The sequence below is a fragment of the Mercenaria mercenaria genome, unplaced genomic scaffold, assembly GCF_021730395.1.
Source record: "Mercenaria mercenaria strain notata unplaced genomic scaffold, MADL_Memer_1 contig_4506, whole genome shotgun sequence".
NCBI lineage: Eukaryota > Metazoa > Mollusca > Bivalvia > Venerida > Veneridae > Mercenaria > Mercenaria mercenaria.
The window spans coordinates 1-21,072 of NW_026462739.1; the positions used below are offsets into that span (position 1 = coordinate 1).

General features: G+C 35.0%; 2 protein-coding genes across 2 annotated transcripts; both read right to left on the reverse strand.

Moving 5' to 3' along the window:
- Positions 1–51: 51 nt before the first annotated feature.
- Positions 52–3,172, reverse strand: LOC128553925 (uncharacterized). The gene is made up of 3 exons (XM_053535125.1): positions 2,985–3,172; positions 858–1,558; positions 52–676 (listed from the first exon to the last, which is right to left on the reverse strand). The coding sequence occupies exons 1-3, from the start codon at positions 3,170–3,172 to the stop codon at positions 399–401; spliced, it is 1,167 nt and encodes a 388-aa protein (XP_053391100.1). The 3' UTR covers positions 52–398.
- A 17,069-nt stretch (positions 3,173–20,241) lies between these two features.
- On the reverse strand, positions 20,242–20,853 carry LOC128553927 (uncharacterized). Its single transcript, XM_053535127.1, has one exon. It carries the CDS (start codon positions 20,851–20,853, stop codon positions 20,242–20,244), a length of 612 nt encoding a protein of 203 aa, XP_053391102.1.
- Positions 20,854–21,072: the final 219 nt, after the last annotated feature.

Below are 21,072 nucleotides of genomic sequence, written 5' to 3' on the forward strand. Positions count from 1 at the left end.
CGTTTCTAAACAAGTGAACTTGTTTCATATTTTTCAATTTATTTAGGTCTGTTTTGTTTCTCGACGTTATAAGAAATTTTATCCAATGTGGCAGAAGTTTGATGCGATTGGACAGCATATCTAAAATTGGATTACGGCGTAGTGATTCATCAAAACATTCATCTATAGCATCTACAGCTATAATCCATGGCGTAGTCTCTGCTGTTGACAGTTCTTGTAGTGGTAGAGTAATGCCTTGGTCGAAGCAGGCATCTATTTCCTTTGCACAAGCATCAGAGTTAAACAATATTGAAGAGCTTGGTAAGAGTGATATAATGTTTCCATATTTAGCATTCTTTGTTGCCAAGAATCCTACCATTCGTTTGATAAATCTTTCAGGATACCGAGTACTCTTAACATTAAATCGACACAAATGGAATCCATAAACATGCTTTCGCAAGTTGCCTCCCTTTTTGTTCACCTTGCGCACAAAGTAAATGCGAAAAGATTGCAGATATACCGTATCTCATTTCTGCGACGATTGCGACGCCATTAGAATTCGTCTCAGGTTCAAGAAGAACTCTACCAATGTCATCTAGTAACCATTTCCTACCTTCTAGCTCTTTATGTTCTTTCACATATCCCATCAATGGAAGATCTTGTTTAAATGTATAACTGTAGAGTTCTGAAAGGCATCCTAGAATATGCAAAAATGAAATATATTACGAGTGATGTACTACATAGTAATTGTATGCTTGACATATTCACTTCAATAAAATGGTAAATTCCTTTTCTTGCACATAAAAAAAGTTAAATACATTGAAATGACAATTTTACCCATACTTTATAATTCTTTAAAGTTAAGACAATTCTAGTACCTTTCTTCTCTTCTTGGATGTTTTCCCTGGTTGTCCACAAGAACGCTAACGTTACGAATGCAATCACTGCCATTGTTAAAGCTGATATTGTCGTCTTCACGTGAAATTTTTGAAAAAGCGATGATTTTGTTCTATTGACATTGTGTATACTTTCCTTTTGGATTTCGTCAAGGGCTTGAGTTACGGTTTCTGCGAAATCATTTTGGTTTTGCATTATGCTGTCTAATGTCATAAAACTGTTACTTATTTTGTCATCAATTTTGTTCATCCATGAAGTTAATTCATCCCCATCTTTTATCTTTTCAAGTTCTTTCAATGACGAGTTTTGGTTTACAAAACATTTAACATCTGGCTCTTTGATCGCGTCTCTGAAAGCATCGAAAGCTTTAGCTTTTTCATTTCGTGTTACGTGTAGTCCTTTGATGTTTTGAGCAAAGTACCTATTTCTTGCATCTCTCAAATGTTGAATAACAAACCAACGAATCTGAAACACGTTTATGCTATTGCGCCAAATATGACATGACACAGAAATATCTCGTAGATCGACTGGTTTATTGGCCGAGCCCTTCGGTAAATATATATCAGCAATGCTTTTGAAATCAGTCGGCCATTTCCAGAACTCTATGTATTGCCAAGATTCAAATGGTATCCTAGTTGTCCTCGCCAATCGTTTCTTCCACTCTTTGCAAGTGTTACACCATCTAAGATTTAAAAGTAAATGCATTTAGACATCATATGAAATGATTTATACTTTGCGTATTTGAATATAGTTTCAATTCGATGATTATTTTTAATTTTGTTATATTCTTTGAAAAACTAACTGACTGATCGACTGCTTGCTTACATGTTTATTTATTTTCTTATGTTTAAGCTATATCGACACAACTTAGTTCATATGGCCATTTTCATTAGAATGAGCTCTCTAATCCTTACAAAGAATAATTTTCCCCTGTCGCTTAATGGTGATTCTCTCTTGGTGCCCTGGCCTCTGTAAACTAATAGAATGTTTATGTTTACAGTTAAATGGATTTGATTTGTATATCTTTACATGAGCCTATTTTTTGTTTTGAGGAACTAGGTTATGGTTAAAAAATGAGGTTTGGCGCCAGTGAACCATGTTAAATTTCCCTCTGTGTGTTCGTGCGCGTGCGTGTGCGTGTACCTGTGTGTGTGTATGTGTGTGTGCGTGATTTTGTTTTGTTTATTGTTGTTGGGGGGGGGGGTTGGGGGGGAGGGGGTGCTACTGACCGTTTCAATGCTCTTCTGTGTTTCTTCTTCATGTATGTTTTTGTCTTTCAAATATCACATCAATGGATGTGTTACTTCTCATAATAATCTTATTTCACTCATTTATGTTGATGTACACTTGTATATATTTGTATCTCCCACCTGTCATCTCGTGGAGTGGATGGTTGTGCTCACGGTATGTGGCTTATCTCGGGGTTTTCTCTTTGTTTGGACAAGTTTTTAGTGGTTATTAGCATATCAATATGGAAATGGATTAGAGCGATAAGCAATTCATGTGTCATATGCTTACCAATTAACAATTCAAATATAGTTTCAATGAGATTAATAAAAATCAAAGCTTGTTTTTCTAGCTTGTTTTAAAATTAAAACATTTTCTTCCTACAAAAACCATTTCCAATCCGAGTGGGATTCTAACTGGCAGCAGTGAGAGCCGAAAAAAAATAGTTTTATAAATTGGTCAGTCATTTATTTACCTTACTTATACGGTAAAAACAAAACTATGATTATAACTGAATATGTAAACGGACCATGACATAATAACCGCTGATAATCTTGATGTCATACTTAATGGACAAGCTGACATTGCATGTATAGGTATTATCGTCTAAGCTAAAATATTGTCATTTCAAAAAAGACCATTGCAATATTTTTTTCTAAATCTCTCTAAGTAAAACATACTTAATTCCGGAACCATCATTAAGCTTGTACATTCGCCCGTGATTATGGTGATTTACTTGGTAATTCTCTCTCAATTGGGCTTTCCATTACCTCCATATAAATTCTGCCCTGGCTTTATCACGCACTCGAGCCTGACAAATTATATCGTTTCTATAACGAAGAACAGTGAACATTTTAATATTTTGAATGACAAGTACTCACTTATTCATATTTTTCCCATACTGTAAGCTACATTGTGATTGACAGGGTGGGTAGCCTCCCAACACTTTGTAGATATCCTGATGAATTCTTTGAATACCATTTTCTGTGTATGGTTCTAATAATTTCCCGATGTACGAAAGCCCTCTATATACCACAACAAAATTTTGGTAATCCTCGTCACGATCCATTTTTTAACTGACAGAAAGAACGACATGTAAAGATTTCACACCTGTGGAAACGGTTCGCTTGTTGTTTTTTTTTTATTTGAACGGTTGAACATTTATGAACTGGCTGTTCCAAAAGAGGTAAAGGTGTGGATGATATACTTATGCAAATGCATTTGCCTCGATGGAGTAAATAGGTCATTATCTCTTTATTTCATGTTTGGCTGGCTTAGTCATCAAAAGTAAATGCAGAAAAAGCTATATTTGACAAACAATTAAAAAATGATTATACATGTATTGATATTAATATGTATGCCATTTAGTACTAGTAGTCACATTTGTTAATTCCCTGCAAAACTGTTTAATGAGAAAGTTCCTTGTCTTTTATTTCTCTTTGAACATAATTTGTAAATAGGGTAAACTGATATTTTCCAATATTGCAGTTGCACACTTTCAAAGGTGTGTATTTTATCTCCGCAAAATTTAAAACACGGCAATTGACAAGTATGATAAAATGTTAAACGTTGTATTATTTATCAAGTAGTAGTCATAACTCAACGGTGACATTGAAACGAGAGAAAGATTAAATTCTTATCAAAACGAGTTTAATGTGTGTCGTCTCCATAAAAAGTTCATTTACGACGAAGTTTTCAATTTTACTCAGGCTAAAGAATCTATGTAATTATCATATGTGTGGATGTATATCTAACAAGAGCTCGTCGAACATGAAATGCCCCCCTTGATGCAATTAGTAATTGCACAAGGAACCGAAATTATAAGCTCATGGTAAACAAAAATTCTTCTGTTCTGGTTCAATCTGACCTTGACCTTTAACCTATTAACCTAACAAGAGATCAAAGAGTGATCTTGGCACCGACCACTGAGCCATTTTTTAATGTTCTAAATTTCAAGACTAGCTCAAGATCAAAATCAATGTTAAATTTCATTTCGGTACAAAACACTGTGCATATCGTCCAAATTTAGAAGCTGTGGCTTGAGAAATAAGAAAGTAGGTCACTAGATCAATTTCAAGGTCAAACTTCATTTCGGTAGACAGAACTATGCATGTGCTTCAAATTTGGAGGCTGTAGCTTGAGAAATGTGAAAGTAGATACTAGGTAAAATCAATGTCAAATTTCAATTCAGAGCACAAAAATATGCATGCAGTCCAAATTTGAAGCCTGTAGCTTCAGAAATATGAAAGTAGGTCACTAGGACAAAATCTAGATCAGAGTTCATTTCGGTACACAAAATTATGCATGTGGTCCAAATTTGATCCTGTACCTTCAAAAATGTGAAAGTAGGTCACTAGATCAATAACAAGGTCAAAGTTTGTTTCGGTACACACAACTATGCATGTGGTCCAAATTTGAAGGCTATTGCTACAGAAATGTAAAAGTAGGTCACTAGGTCAAGATCAAGGTCAACTCATGTCAAGGTTCATCTTGCCACTTAAAACAATACATATGGTCCAAATTTGAATGATGTTGGTTATAGACATGAAGATTCTAAGTTTTTCCCTATATAAGTCTATATGAACCATATGACCCCCGGGGTGGGGCCATACTTGACCCTAGAGGGATAATTTGAACAAACTTGGTAGAAAACCACTAGATGATGCTACATTACAAATATCAAAGCCCTAGTCTTTGTGGTTTGGACAAGAAGATTCCCAATATAAGTCTATGTAAACCATGTGACCCCCAGGGCGGGGCCATATTTGACGCTAGGGGAATAATTTTTGACAATCTTAGTAGAGGACCACTAGATGATGTCATATACAAAATATCAAAGCCCTAGGACCAGTGGTTTTGGACAAGAGGTTTTTCAAGTTTTTTCCTATAGATGTAAGTCTATATAAACCATGTGACCCCCCGGGGTGGGGCCATATTTGACCCCAGGGAAATAATCTGAACAATCTTGGTAGAGGACCACTAGATTTTGCTACATACCAAATATCAAAGCCCTAGGCCCTGTGGTTAAAGGCAAGAAGAACAGAAACCGTTTAACTGTTCCCGGCAAATGTGACCTTGACCTTTTACCTAATGACCTCAAAGTCAATAGGGGTCTTCTACTGGTCATGACCAACCTAAATACCAATTTTCTTAACAATAGTCCTAAGCGTTTTTGAGTTATTGCCTGGATACCATTTTACTGTTCCTGGTCACTATGACCTTGACCTTTGACATACTGACCTCAAAATCAATAGAGGTCATCTGCTGGTCATGACCAACCTCCCTATCAACATTTATGATCCTAGGCCCAAGCGTTCTTTAGTTATAATCCGGAAACTGTTTTACTGTTCAGGGTCACTGTGACCTTGACCTTTGATATACTGACCTCAAAATCAATAGGAGTCATCTGCTGATGATGATCAACCTCCCTATTAACTTTCATGATCCTAGGTACAAGCATTCTTGAGTTATCATCCGGAAAGCGTTTTACTAATCAGGGTCACTGTGACCTTGACTTTTGACATACAGATTTCAAAATCAATAGGGGTCATCTGTTGGTGATGACCAACCTCCCTATCAACTTTCATGATTCTAGGCTTAAGCATTCTTGAGTTATCATCCGGAAATGGATGGGTGTACATACAGACAGACCGACCGACCGACCGACAGACAGACAGACAGACAGACCGACCGACATCTGCAAAACAAAATACCCCTCCTTCTTCGAAGGGGGGCATAATAAAGAAAACGAGTATTAGATTTGCATGGAGAAATATGCACATGTTTTTTACGGAATAATAATGAGATCTTAAAATCATTAAATGCTTCTGCCGCTGAACTTGTAACTAAACTACAACCTCAAACATCAATATCATTTCCATATCAACGTTCAAATTACATACCGGGCGTGTGACATATGCGAAAATCAGTTTGCCGAGATTCAGAAACGATGTGAACATCTGGAATCAAAATTCCGACAAGAAATGATTAGAACTATATAGAACTTGTGATCTCGCGCTTTGTCGTCCTGGATCGTGATCCAACGCTTCGCATTTCACCTGTGCATAATGGAGAAGCACAAAACGCAACATTACGATTGCGAAACGCGGAATTGCAATGGCGAAGAGCGAAATTACGAAAAATTCACAGTTTCGCGCTTCGCCATTGTGATTTCACGCTAGTGTAATCATTGTGAACAGAGTTAACTTCAAATATAACGAACATAGTTAAAAATGAATTTTCGGTAAATTTTCTATTATAAGGAACAATTTAAAATGTCCCTATTTTAGCCCTTCTTTGATCTATGTAAACAAACATGGTTTGTAAGGAACATATTTTCATGTCCCAATGTTAAAATATACATTGAAATAACATATATCAAGCTTTAGCGAACCAAAAAATTATTTTTTCAGAAGTTTTATACGAGGCTTTAACATTAGCATTGGGTAGACATTGTACTAACATATTGATTCGTAAAACAAATATTGAAATCTTAGCGTGACAGTTGATATATCTGAACAACATCTAAAATCATTGAAATCTTGATCTGATTGTTTTAAGAATGTAGTTTAACGTCTTCTGAAATATAATTACATATAATTTAGCTACCTAATCCGCCATTAAAATATATAATCATCAATTATAAAAGAAAGAAGATATTTATCTCCCTGTGAACTGGATTTTACTGTAGTATCTTAAGACTTGTGGGGCAATGGCGTAAGATAAAATCGGATTTAATTACTTGATTTCTATAGGATTTTATATTCTACAACAATGTGACTGTGGACTAAATGATAATTTTACATAATTCTTCCTTTGTTAGGAAGAGGTCTATATTTTTCTGAAAGACCTCTTGAAAAGAATTTTCGTGCAGTGTTCTACCTGTTCAACCCAGACCTGAGCACAAGAAAAATAATTAAATACCATCTATCAAACACATAAATATGTTTCAATCACATGATTTTTATGGTGAGATAATCATGATATGCCTGACCAAAATGAGGAAAAAATTCCAAATTTACAAATAAAGCCGTAAATGATGAAAGGAAAAATATGTATGTGAAATCGAAATGATAAGTGAAAGTAAAGAATGACCGCTCTACCCACTGGCGCCAGACCAAAAAGAAAATGTCCCTGTATATGTTATACCCTACCACTAGGTATTATATAAGAACCATGGTCATGAACGGGAAAATATACTAACCCGTTTCAATCGTACATTTCACAACTTAAACGCGCAGTTCGGTGCATGGGTACCTCACGGCCTGTAAACACTGGCTCGTCCTCTTTGAGGAGATGAATTGAAAAAAGAGCCAACGATACTTCCGAGGCGGCGCTAATGACCGGAACTTTAAGCAGAATGTAAACAAAGAAGAAGGGTGAGTTGATTGTTTCCTTTCTCAGTTAAATGTAAGGCCCTATTTAAAAAAACAGCCAATGTAGTTCCACTCAGAAATGATTATACTTTTTATATATGCAGGCCATTTTGCAAGGTAAATGCATTCCTTGACGTGAGAACTTTTGAAAGTTGGAAAACGGGGCAAGTTCGAACCAAAAGTGGAGATTTACCAATATATTTCGCCCTAATTTACACAAATAAGAGTAGACATACATTGTACCAATTTTTCTCATAATGGTATGTTAAATTTGAATTATTTATGTGTTTTAACGGCGGGTTTTACCCCTCTATGCTCAATTTTGGCTAAGAGGAAGAGCCAAAGCCTTGGAGGAGGCGCAAAAGTCCAGAGTGGGAGCCACTGACCAGTTCTTTTCCTGGGTGATTAACACTCGTATATGGCGTTTTCGTTCTCGCATTGTAATATCTATTCCGTTTTAATGTTTGTAATTTGATGCTTGAAATTGTATTATACTACCCAAATGCACATACTCTACCTAAAATAACAAGAGCTGTCCGTAAGACAGCGCATTCGACTTTTCTCAGTGCTTGACTCTGAATTAGAGCTTTGTCAGTAAAACTTTATTAAACTTTAACCAAAACAATCTAAGTTAGGAAGGGCATAACTCTGTCAAAATTCAAATCAGAGTTATGAGGTTAATTTCTCCTGGGACAGACTTTGATAGTAAATAACTATTTTAAGTTTCAAGTCAATAGCTTTGATAGTAACAGAGCTATCTGACTTAACCAAAAACTTTTACCAAAAAGTCTAAGTTAAAAAAGGGGCATAACTCTGTCAAAATTCAAATCAGAGTTATAGGGATCGTATCTCCTGGTGTAGACTTTGAAAGTAATAAACTATTTTAAGTTTCAAGTCAATAGCTTTGATAGTAACAAAGATATTTGATGCTATCAAAAGGGTTAACCAAAAATTCTAAGTTAAAAAGGGGCATAATTCCATCAAAATTCAAATCAGTGTTATAGAGATTGATTCTCCTGGTGTAGACTTTGATAGTAAATAACTATCTTAAGTTTCAAGTCAATAGCTTTGATAGTAACAGAGATAATTGACTTTATAAATAAAACCAACGCCGACGTCAACGCCGGTGAGAATGCAATAGCTCTACTTTTTCGAGCTAAAATATGTGTATGTATCAATGCAACGGCTACACAGTTTAATGATAAATGGTCAATTTTAATGTAAATGTTTGAAAGGAATCGCAAAGAAAGGATTCTCACTTCTGTATGATATTATTACTTTTGCTCGTTCCAGATGGGTCTGTTTAAAGGCAAACGTAGGAAAGGGTTATCATTAACAAAGAAAAAGAACGACGTAACATACAATTGTAAAAGAAGTGAAAATAAAACACAGCAAAGCACATCAAATTTACACGAACACTTTAGAAATGTAACCACGAGCACTCCCAAAAAAAAGAAGCGCAAGAGAACGGCTGTCACCAGCATTAAAGTGAATACATTCAGATCTCCTTTGCACAAACAAATGTAAAGTATTATCGCCGATTGTTCGCTTGTACAATACACACATCAGGACCGGAAATGGTAATACTTCTTGCGGAAATGATGGCTATTTATTCTGCAAGGCCATTAATCAGCTTAGTGTATCTGTAAATTAAGTTAAACAGTTGTGCAATTTGACATTTGGTTTTATACTTGCTACTAAGTAAAATATTTGATTAAACTTTGAAGCGCTATTTCTGGGTGCATACATGGCGCTAAATACAACGTCCACGTGACGTAAACATAATATCGTTTTGACGATTTAAGCATTGCTAGTCATGTTAGAATGTACACTTTATTTATAAAACTCCCTCGATATTTTTGCTAATATGTTTTTTTTATCTTTTAAGTATATTTATGTCTTTTCTAATTCATTGAGAAACAAATGTTTTAAGAGTTTATTTGAAAGCATAAATAAAATCGATTAAGGTAGTGATACTATATGATTAAATATAAGAAATGATATTTTTCGGTATTCCTCAGAATAGGATCGGTAAATCAATGAATCGCGCTAGCTGGAAATTAAGTATCAACATACATGTTTCCTTACAAACGTTTTTTAAGTAAAATTAGAAAACTGTATTATAATTCTGTAACTGTAAGCTCAGTAACGGTCAATACCCATTTTTACTGTGTAGCATTAATTAAAAACAAAGTCTGACAGCAAATATTGCCTCAACAGATGCCATCATATTTACAAACTCCCAGTACTAAATAATAACTCAATATGACTTTGACTGCAGAACGACTGACAAACGGACAAGGATAAGACAAACCCTATATAAAACGTGCGGTTCGACCGGGGAATAAATATCTAACGTTTTCAGTTTCATTGTTATCATTAGAATATCTGGGAGAAGTATTTTGAGTGTTAGCATTTTCATATATATGTAATCGAACTTAGTAATTTACAAGTAAACAAAAATATTTATGTAACATTTGTAAGTACCCAGTGAAGCACATACTGCAATTGCATTTCAAGACTACTAAAAAGTTAACACTAACTATTAAAAATTTCAAAATGCGTTGGACACGAAAACCGCTGTGCATTAGGAAATGTCCCTTTCATAAAAAATATCATAATTATACAACTTATAACGCCATGATAGCCCATCATTAGACAAGTGAAAAAGAAAAAAAGAAGAGCAAATATCTCACAATACATTCTAAGAAAATGAATAGGATGTTGTTACAATATCATCCATCAGATGTTTGTCACAATCAAAGGGAACCATGATAAAGCTCTGGTATGTGAGAATTAATGATACATTAAAAAAAATCTCAATTTCATGGTGCTTTGGCTCCCACTCCGGTTCTTAGCGCCTCCTCTGCGTCGATGGCTCCTCCACATGGTGTTAAATGGACATGTACGGGATAAACACGCTAGTAAACCACATAAATCATGCAGTACCAATATATGCTTTTCAGCAAGATTGATGCAGTGACTAAAAAATCTTAAATTTGTGTAAATTAGGGCGAAATATATGGGAAAATGTCTACTTTTGGTTTGGTCTTGCTCTATTTTCTAACTTTCAAAAGTTCTCACGTCAAGGAATGCATTTACCTTGCAAAATGGCCTGCATATATAAAAAGTATAATCATTTCTGAGTGGAACTACATTGGCTGTTTTTGAAATAGGGCCTTACATTTATCTGAGAAAGGAAATAATCAACTCACCCTTCTTTTTTGTTTACATTCTGCATAAAGTTCCGGTCATTAGCGCCGCCTCGGAAGTATCATTGGCTCTTTTTTCAATTCATCTCCTCAAAGAGGACGAGCCAGTGTTTACTGGCCGTGTACCTAGTATATTGAAAAAGCGATAATTTATCTTCCATCGTGCACCAGTCACATTGTCTCAATATTCAATATTTCTGAGATAATCAACATATTTTACGCTTTCGTCAACGTTACAGAAAAAAACTTGCGTGACCTTCCCTAATGAACATCCGGTCTAGAGGTCACGGCGGTGTGCACACGTTAGGCAAAATATAAACAAACAAAAACAGAATTTAAAAAATTCACAATTTTACACTAAAATTCGAAATGATGAATGAAATCCATCTTGTATATGATATTTAATTTGTAATCATACATAAGTCTACATCTGTTCTGTTTATTTTATTCATTTTTCACATTTATGCTGATTTTCACATTTTAGCGAACACGTGTAGTAAAATGACGACTGACATACATTTTCACAACAGCCAATCACAATGGTTTTGTAATCTAGAACGGAACGTCACCAGGGAAGTTCAAGCAAATTTTTTGTGAAACGTTGAAAAACTATAAACTACGCGTTGTTTTTCTAAGATAAGAAGTATTGAAGTAATGTGACCAGTACACAATGGAAGATAAATTACCACTTGTTTGATATCCAAATTACATTTTTACCGAACTGCTTGTTTTAGGTATGAAATGTGCGACTGAAACGGGTAAGTATATTTTCCCGTTCATGACCATGGTTCTTTTAGAATACCTAGGGGTAGGGTATAACATGTACAGAGGCATTTTTTTTCTGGTCTGGCGCCAGTGGCTCTACCACTGAGGCAGACAAAAAACGTTTTACAATTCACCATTTTCCAGCCTATTCCAATCAAAACATTATTCAATTGAATAAACTTTAAAACTTTGAATAAAATGCAACACAGAATTTTATAATATATGGTTGCGATGTGTGCCTTTTCATTTGTCCTCAATGTGTTTTATAATTACGAGCGCCTCTTATACTACACAAGTAATGCTCCATACAATTTTTAAACATCTAGGGATATATCTTCAAAAATATCAGCTGCATTTATGATACGTTGTCACTACACATCCTCCCACTTAATTCTTTAAATGTTTGAAGTATAAGTAAGCCATTTACATAGGTTTCTAGTTACACTCAGTACGATCTTTTATACTAATGGTATATATTTCAAAAATTGAGTCAGGTTCTTTAAAACTACACTTCTTTCAAAGTAGGGGCACAGTCTCATACATATTTTTTTTAATCGGTACTGGACAAACTTTCTATAACCTTCTTGTCTGAACTTTGTAGACAAACTTCTACGAGTGACAATAAAAACGATGTTCTTTCAATGAGAAAATTAGACTTTCAGCACACATACATGTATGTGTGTATATTTTCAGGACATCTTGACCTTTGACCTACACGTGTGATATTGATCTTTGACCTACGGACTTTGGTCTTATGCCCGTCACGTCAGATCAATTTGATGAACACCGAGAAAAGTTATTCTAAAATCCAGCCATAAATGAAAACGAGATTTGTGTGACCTTTTTCAAAATTATATCAAGTTTCTTCACGGAAACAGTAAAAGGTTTTAATCGTTTTTAGCAATGTTTTTGGTGTTTTGTCACAAAAATGTCCATAATTTGCTCTACAAAAATGAAAATATTTTTTACTTTTCTGAGGTTTCATATTGTCTACCGATATGGAAGTACTGTTTTGGTAGGCAGGCAATTATTATCCTGCATAAACCTTTCAGGTAATATTTGATGGGGTAACATACCTTCCCGGTCTTGCATGTGCAGTTTAACCACTTCCTACACCTATATAAACAAAATTATCACGTCATAACTTCTAAATTTCTAAAAGTAACATAAATTCCTTACATGTTTATATTCTGTGTCAGAAAAACCTTTCTGTCTTTAAGTTCATTATATCATCTGAGATCTAATGCCTGTGATAAAATTTCGTCAGAATCGTAACCGATGGAATGACGGTATGTAAGTCGGGTATCGACCTCATACATCGGCCTCTGTAGGAAAGACCTGCGCACGGGCTTCTCAAAACACCTCGAGCTCTTCGCGCTCTCGGTGTTCACAAGAAGCTCGTGCGTAGGTCTTTCCTGCAGAGGAAGACCTTGTACTCGGTCGATATCCTTTACGTATACATTTAAGTAAATTATAAATTTAACATATAGCAGATATTCTATGACGTCTGAAAATAACTTAATAATTATTATGTGCGAAAATTATTTCTGTAATATTATAAAAAAATATCCTATTCAAAATTCCTTTTAAACTTGAAAGCCAACATTGTTTCACTCTTTTTTTGACATTGTGTTATAATTTTGTTATAGAAGTTTGCCTGTTTAAACCGTTAGCATAGATGGCGTATGATTGTATTATTTCACACGATTATTACAAAATAAGTAATCAAATACATGTAGTAGGATAACGAAATAAATTGCAAAACTAACATAAATTGTTATAAAACTACAAAGACAATTGGTGAATTTCAATGCATGTTAAATCAACTTATTATAAATCAGTTTGCTATACAAATAATTCCTACTGGTAAAGAACATGTAACATATGTTTAACGATCATATTTTGCTTGTCCCGATTAGATCGCTATTCTTCTTTTTAAAAACAGAGTACGAAGTAAGCAATGATTGTATATGAAGCAATCTCCGTTGCATGATTAGACTTCTTATTGAAACGAAATAGATTAGCAATTTGAATTGTGTATGCTTGCCAGATTTTCACTACGCAGCTGCGTATCTGCGTAAAGGCAGCTACGCGCCTGGAGGATATTACACGAGTGTTTTTTCATATTGAATTTATCAAACGAATTGAATAAAATAATAAAATGCAAGGCTCTGTCGATCATTTTATCAATTTTATAAAAAGGATTTAAAGATATTAAAGTGGAAAGTCACACACATAATATTCTTTTTATCACATGTGTCGAAACATATTTTTTTTTTACTTTCTTTTACTATATAAACAAATCAATTTGACCAACGCCTCGTATACTATATACGACGTCGACGTCAAAGCTTATTACACTATAGTGCATTATCGTTTTTATTTAATATGCTTTTTTCTGTTAAAACACTCTTACGCTAGAATGACGTCACGTTCGTGAGTGATCAATGCCACTTTTTCGTCTTTATTACAATACTTTGGGTTCTTTGTGCTTTCAAAAACGTCAGCGTTAAGGGGGCAAAATGCCACAGTCAGCCATTTCAAACATTCGCGGCTCGTTTACATTTTACATTTGGAATATACATGATACATGAAAGGTTATAAACGGTTCAACGAAGTAGGTCTGCGGTCGGCTTTTTGTGGGGGATATCTTCTCATTTTGAGATATTAAAAGAACTCAAGAATTCAGCTGTGATCGATAAGAATTTAATGCCTAATCCCCCTTAAGCATCGATTTTTAATGCAGTTTTCGAAATTTTAGACTTTTTATTTTTTGAAAATGCGATTTGAAAATGACGCACGTGCGTATTTGCGTATGCCTAGTTACGCGCCTGAGACGTATTAGTAATTGTAACAGAGAATTATCAGCATGTAAATTGTCGAATAGTGGTATAGTACACAACTTCACAAATTTATATATTGATAAAAACTTAACTAAAATAAAATTCATTTGGCATGTGACTGTATCACGGCTTATACATGACCGCAGTGATATTCCGTATAGACTATATTGCATTAGTTACAAGTTGTGGCAATTGATACCGTCATTTTTCACGGCTACTAAACGCTAGCGCCACCACCGAATTGTGGTGATAAGGAAAAGAGCTATCGACATTTCCGTGGTGCAGCTATCGCCCGTTTCTATCTGTAAACACGTGAGTACAATTTATATTTTATCTTACATTTTTATTGATAGAACTTTTTTCGAAAATCGGAGAATGTAGTTCCGTGTAACAACACTTTTACTACAGGTTGGCTGTTATTTCATTAAAATATTACGCAAATTGTGGTGTCAGGAGCTTTTCTCCCGAATCTGACAGTGGCATATTTTCATATCGGCAAGTATTCGAACACCATTCCGATGAATAGACACACTATAAGAACATACCTGCGCATGCAAATGGTGTAGAAATGAATTACACGTATTCCCACACATCAATGAATTACGAAAAACACAGTAAAAAATTAAAACACGACTATTTTCGAAAGTGGTGGCGTTATCACTCAAGTGGTGGCGCTATACTGTAGTGGTGGCGCTGTTGTATATGATTAGTGGCTAATATATTCAATTTTAATATATAAAAATGTCTGTCTGCAAGCCACGGAAATTTCTACAATAATCGATGATATCAACCTATCCCACACTATACTAAAATTACGTTACTCAACAAAATACATAAATAAAATAATCTACATATATATGGATTCAGATTGTACATGTAAGCCCTAATTGATTAATCATATTTAATCGATTGGAATTGAAAATGTACTGTATTCACTTTTCAGAAATAACTGTGAAAGTAAGGTCTTTTGTTTACAATGACATGCAAACAACGTATAAAAACAAAGGGAAGTAACTTTCAGAATATTAATATAAAAATAAATTCTACACTGTCTTCAAATTATTGCCTGGACACAAATCTTCGTTTGATATAAAGGTATTGCTACTATTTTTCTTGACCCGAATAAATATTTACTTTGACTACATGTGTCCCAAGGGTCTGTGAGTATTTTGTTCTCTTTTTTTTTTTTTTGGATAGAGAATGTTTCATAAAGGTAAATACACTATGATCGTGTTTTTCTTTCTTTAATAACATAATTATTTGCAGGAAAATGATCGATTAGAAAAATGTTGCGTTTGTTTTGTTCTGGACGCGTCAGCAGTTCGTATTATTGAATGTCGTAACAGCTCCACCACTACTGTATAGCGCCATCACTAGAGTTATAGCGCCACCACTTTTAAAAATCCTGGTATATTTCTTCTAACCCGAGATTCTATTATTCATGGTGTGTGCGTATATAATTATTTATCATTTCTGCACCATTTGCATGCGCAGGTATGTTCTTACAGTTTGTCTATTCATCGGAATGGTGTTCGAATACTTGCCGATATGAAAATGTGCCACAGTCAGATTCCGGAGAAAAGCTCCTGACACCACAATTTGCGTAATATTTTAATGAAATAACAGCCAACCTGTAGTAAAAGTGTTGTTACACGGAACTACATTCTCCGATTTTCGAAAAAAGTTCTATCAATGAAAATATAAGATAAAATATAAATTGTACTCACGTGTTTACAGATAGAAACGGGCGATAGCTGCACCACGGAAATGTCGATAGCTCTTTTCCTTATCACCACAATTCGGTGGTGGCGCTAGCGTTTAGTAGCCGTGTTTTTGCCAGAGTATATTTTTGTAATGAACTTGACGGGTAGATGCATTTAATAAGCTAGTTATACACAGTAGCCTACGGTAAAGTTCATGCAAGTACGAATTTTTCGACTGAATATCTATATAAAGTTTGAATTGCTACAAATCATTTTTTAAGGAATAGCTGTTTTTTTGGTTTTTTTTTGGGGGGGGGGCGGTTATTTTGTTGTTGTTGTTGTTTTGCGTTCAACGTGTTTTTGGTTGAATTTTCAATATAGCTATGTACTGCCCCGTTTGTAACAGACGTAAATGTTTCGTATACGTACTTCTTGGTGAAAAAAAACACACAAAAACACGTAATACTATATCATCGAAAATGAAAGTAACTGACGCGCTTGAACATGCTTCTTTTATCTAGCTGAAGAACAAAATACCCCTTCAAAAGGTCATATGAGCCGCGCCATGAGAAAACCAACATGGTGCATTTGCGACCAGCATCCGCGCAATCGTGTCAGGATCCATGCTGTTCGCTAACGGTTTCTCTAATTGCAGTAGGCAGTTGACCAGATTGCGCGGATGCTGGTCACAAATGCACTATGTTGGATTTCTCATGGCGCGGCTCATATTTTTAATTTGTCTATAGGTCTACCATGCCTATCAATAGCATAAAAATGTTTTAACATGCCACTTTGGATTTCACTGAACGGCCGAGCATGAGAAATAAAGACGCGAGGATGGAATTGAAAAACTGGTATTATGTTATTATAAAGAATATTTGTTTAACGTAGTCCCTTATATAGGCGGTTGTCTCAAATTGAAATATGTATAATTTAAATCATTAACTGCATTGAGGAATAATGTTTTACCTTGATCGAACGGTCACAAAAAATAGTGAGCACCAGTCAGTACACAAACATGTATTCATGCTATTTAAAAACAACATTTTAACAGACGGATATCATCCAACCCTTTGATACGATTATAAACAACAGTAACCATAATGAAAACGAGTTAAATGGGTTGCGCGCATCTCCGCTGTCCCCACCTCTATTATGATATCTACGTAGTACGGCTGAAACAATGACACGCACTTGATTTGAGACATGTATTTATTTACGTCAATGCTAACGGGTAAGTACAAACACATTTTCAGAAAAAAAGCTGAAAACCTGAAACGGGAATAACTGTTTAATTTGAAGTTAAATTCAGGTTCTTCCGTACAAGAAAATACTACAAGTTTTGGACAAAGTTTGTTTTAATATTCCATGTCTGTTATTCAACAATAAAAATATCTGACGTCGCTAACTGTGAGCAAACCCCCAAATGACGTTTGTATGGACGCCGCCATCTTGAAATGGACGTCGCGTCATTTTACAATGCAAGTCTATGGGGAAAAACATAAAATCTTGATTTTTAACTTCATTTCACATTTTTTCAAAAAAATGAAAAAGGTGCCTCGAGATATTAACCGTCTGATATTAACGATGTCATTTTTGACAATTTTATATACAGTATAAATAAATTATCGGAGGTCCAAAATTAGGTGGGACAGACTATAGATCCAATGGAAATGATTCAACAATGAAAGGCGCCATAATAGCCATTTTGGTGACGCTATATTTGGAATCAAACAATTGATGGCGTCACACGAACATAATTACGGAAAGAAGCACAGCACGATGAACAAATCAAAATAAATTCGTAGTACGTTGTATTGTTTGTTTATTACTTATATCTGGACATATTTGAATAATAAGTCGGAAGTGAACCATTCGTAGTTACGTTTATAAATGAATATTCTGATGCAGATAAGCTTTACTTAGGCTATCAAACTCAAGGTAATTGTATGTTTTAGTGGGGATTTTTTGCAACTTCACTTTGTTGTTGTTTGTAAGCTCTTTGACTTTTGCTCTGGACTATAGGTATCGCACAGTAATAAGGCTCTTTGAAATGTAAACAAACAAAACAAAGTATAAATTTAGGCCAATACACTACGTTTACGATGCAAACAGTACGTAATTCCTCGTTGGCCGAGCGGTAACGGTATTCGTGTTTTAATTTTTCGTTGGGAGTTCGATTCGCAGACCCGTAGAAAAAATTTCAAAACCGTATTTAATTTTTTTCAGTACGATTCAACGAAAACAGCACGAGTTTGTTAATCTAGTATTAATTTGTTCGCTAACTTAAATAATGTCACAATTAACACGTAAATATGTTTAGATACACTTCGTCTTTAATATGATCTATATGTTTTTGAAGCTTTCGTGAAAGAAATAGAAACCAGAGAAAACCACACTTGCACAAAGTATGTAAATAAAATGCAAAATAAAAAGAAAAGATTGACAGGTGCAAGGTTCGAACCATCAAAACTATCACTACAAAATGATTACATGTCCATACACTCAACTTGCTGCGCTATCAAATCAACTATTGAATTATATGTTATTTCTTTTGTTTTAAAAGAGAATGCTACTGATTGTTTATTTACATGTTGCTAAAAATAAAAACGCCATAATACTGTGCGGTACTTATACATTGTATTATGTTTCGCATTAGGTTGTGATGATTACAGGGTACACATACCTGTAAAAGAAGAACCAAGACGCTTCAAAAATATATGCTTCGAATACGTCATTACCATTATGTTTTAGAATTCTATGTGACTATAACTTTTAGAAAAAAATCAGTAAAACCCAAAATTATTACTTAAACTGCGTGTATATTTCCTCTTGTTTAGTCTACTGAATATTTTTAATGAACACGTAACATCTCATTATAGTGCCTGTGTTTCTGAGTATCCATTAGAAAAACACATGTTTCAAGATGGCAGCCGCCAAATCGTAACCCTATATCATTTTGATACCATTTTTATTATTTTATCACCAAAAATTGACCCATGATCATCTATATGGTTGTCCTTTCCAAAAACGGTTGCCATGGAAACAGTGAAATCATACATGTATATAGTTCAAAAGAGTTTTTTCACGGGAACATTTTCTGTTTTGAAAGAGTTGGTCCTGCCAAACAATTTGGTGCCTATGAAAAAAATCTACGGGCGTGCATGGTAGACGTGTCTGGCCCCTGTATTATAACGCTTTCAATTTTTGGGACATAGCTTATCTGAATGTGGTTAAAATTGTTTTGAAATATTGTCTTGAAGCAGATCAAATACATGTATCCAGCCCGTTGTTTAGGGTCGTTATGAAATTCAACCATATTTATAACGTTCAATATTGCCGTGTGTTTTAGTTTTAGTCCAGCAGAGGAGAATTTTGTCTGTAGGGTTATCCGTATTTTATACAAAGTTCATCCTGTTCAAGCTCTCAGTAAGATAACAGATGAATTTCATGCGAATTTGAAACAAGAAACAAAATCTGGCAACTTTGACTGTCCAGATTAAAAAAAGGTTTGCGCGAAGAAAAAAGACGTCATAATTCCGGGATTCATTCTGTCAAATATCTAAACAATGAGCGATTCCCCAATCATAGCAGTTCTATATAATTATTTTTACAGGATTTTGTAAAGTATCAGTGAGGAAATTTGTTCGGGTATGAACTGTCACTAACATTAGATCAAAAACGTGTTGGCAGTTTACCGATACAAAAAAATTGTTTGTCTCATGTATAACAGTTGAATTTTCACTATGGGTGTCTTATGGTTGTACAGAAGACAATGCATCTTCTTTAAAGTGATTTAAAGTGTCGTTGATACAAAAACACGAAAACCAAACTGACTCGTTTAGTGATAAAAAGTGCTTGTTATCCGGTTATAACTAGAAATTATCTCATAATTACGAGTTCTTTTCTCGTCATGACGGTATATGTTCTTGTTATTTGAAGATGGTAATACAACTTTGTATCTCATTTTTTCGAGAAAGTTACCTCGAAAAGAAACTATTCGCTTCTGGTAGAAAGAAACAAAATAACTTCATATTGGTTGTTTTGCTACATATGTTTAGTTGATATGAATTTAAATGGTAATTTACAAAAAAAACTTAACCCTGAAACTCTTTTTGGTGAAATATTTTACAATCCCTTCTGCAGAAGTCACGTTATTTAAAAAAAAAAATACAGAAATTTTGATCTGATTTTAAAGAATACCTTTGAAATGGAAGTGTCCCGGTGCCAGCAGAGAGATTTAGATTTGTCTAACGTACAACTTACTATCTCCTACATAGGACTTAGTATCTCCTACGTAGAACATAGTATCTGCTACGTAGAACATGGTATCACCTACGTAGGATATAGTATCACCTGCGTAGGACATGGTATCACCTACGTAGGACATGGTATCACCTGCGTAGGACATGGTATCACCTGCGTATGACATGGTATCACCTGCGTAGGACATGGTATCACCTGCGTATGACATGGTATCACCTGCGTAGGACATGGTATCACCTACGTAGGACATGGTATCACCTGCGTAGGACATGGTATCACCTGCGTATGACATGGTATCACCTGCGTAGGACATGGTATCACCTACGTAGAACATGGTATCACCTGCGTAGGACATGGTATCACCTGCGTATGACATGGTATCACCTGCGTAGGGCATGGTATCACCTACGTAGGACATAGTATCACCTGCGTAGGACATGGTATCACCTGCGTAGGATATGGTATCACCTACGTAGGACATAGTATCACCTGCGTAGGACATGGTATCACCTACGTAGGACATAGTATCACCTGCGTAGGACATGGTATCACCAACGTAGGACATGGTATCACCTGCGTAGGACATGGTATCACCTGCGTAGGAGATACTATGTCCTACGTAGGAGATACTAAGTCCTACGTAAAATAAACGCTAAGGAAAGCACGAAAATCTTAGTTATAGCTACATGAATTGACGTCAAATTACCTAAGGTACAGAAATTTCCGAGATTTTGTGTGAAAAAAAACCACAACGGGAATCATACTTTAATCTTCAAAATTCAGTTCGAATGGGACCTCCCGCCGT

Bases quoted from the DNA above. Each gene is read 5' to 3' on its own strand.
- LOC128553925 (XM_053535125.1), bottom strand. From the start codon at position 3,172: ATGGATCGTGACGAGGATTACCAAAATTTTGTTGTGGTATATAGAGGG. The intron at 1,559-2,984 runs GTGAGTACTTGT...TTTAAATCTTAG, and splicing joins TATGGGAAAAATATGAATAA to ATGGTGTAACACTTGCAAAG. The intron at 677-857 runs GTACTAGAATTG...TGCATATTCTAG, and splicing joins CATCCAAGAAGAGAAGAAAG to GATGCCTTTCAGAACTCTAC.
- LOC128553927 (XM_053535127.1), bottom strand. From the start codon at position 20,853: ATGTCCTACGCAGGTGATACCATGTCCTACGTTGGTGATACCATGTCC.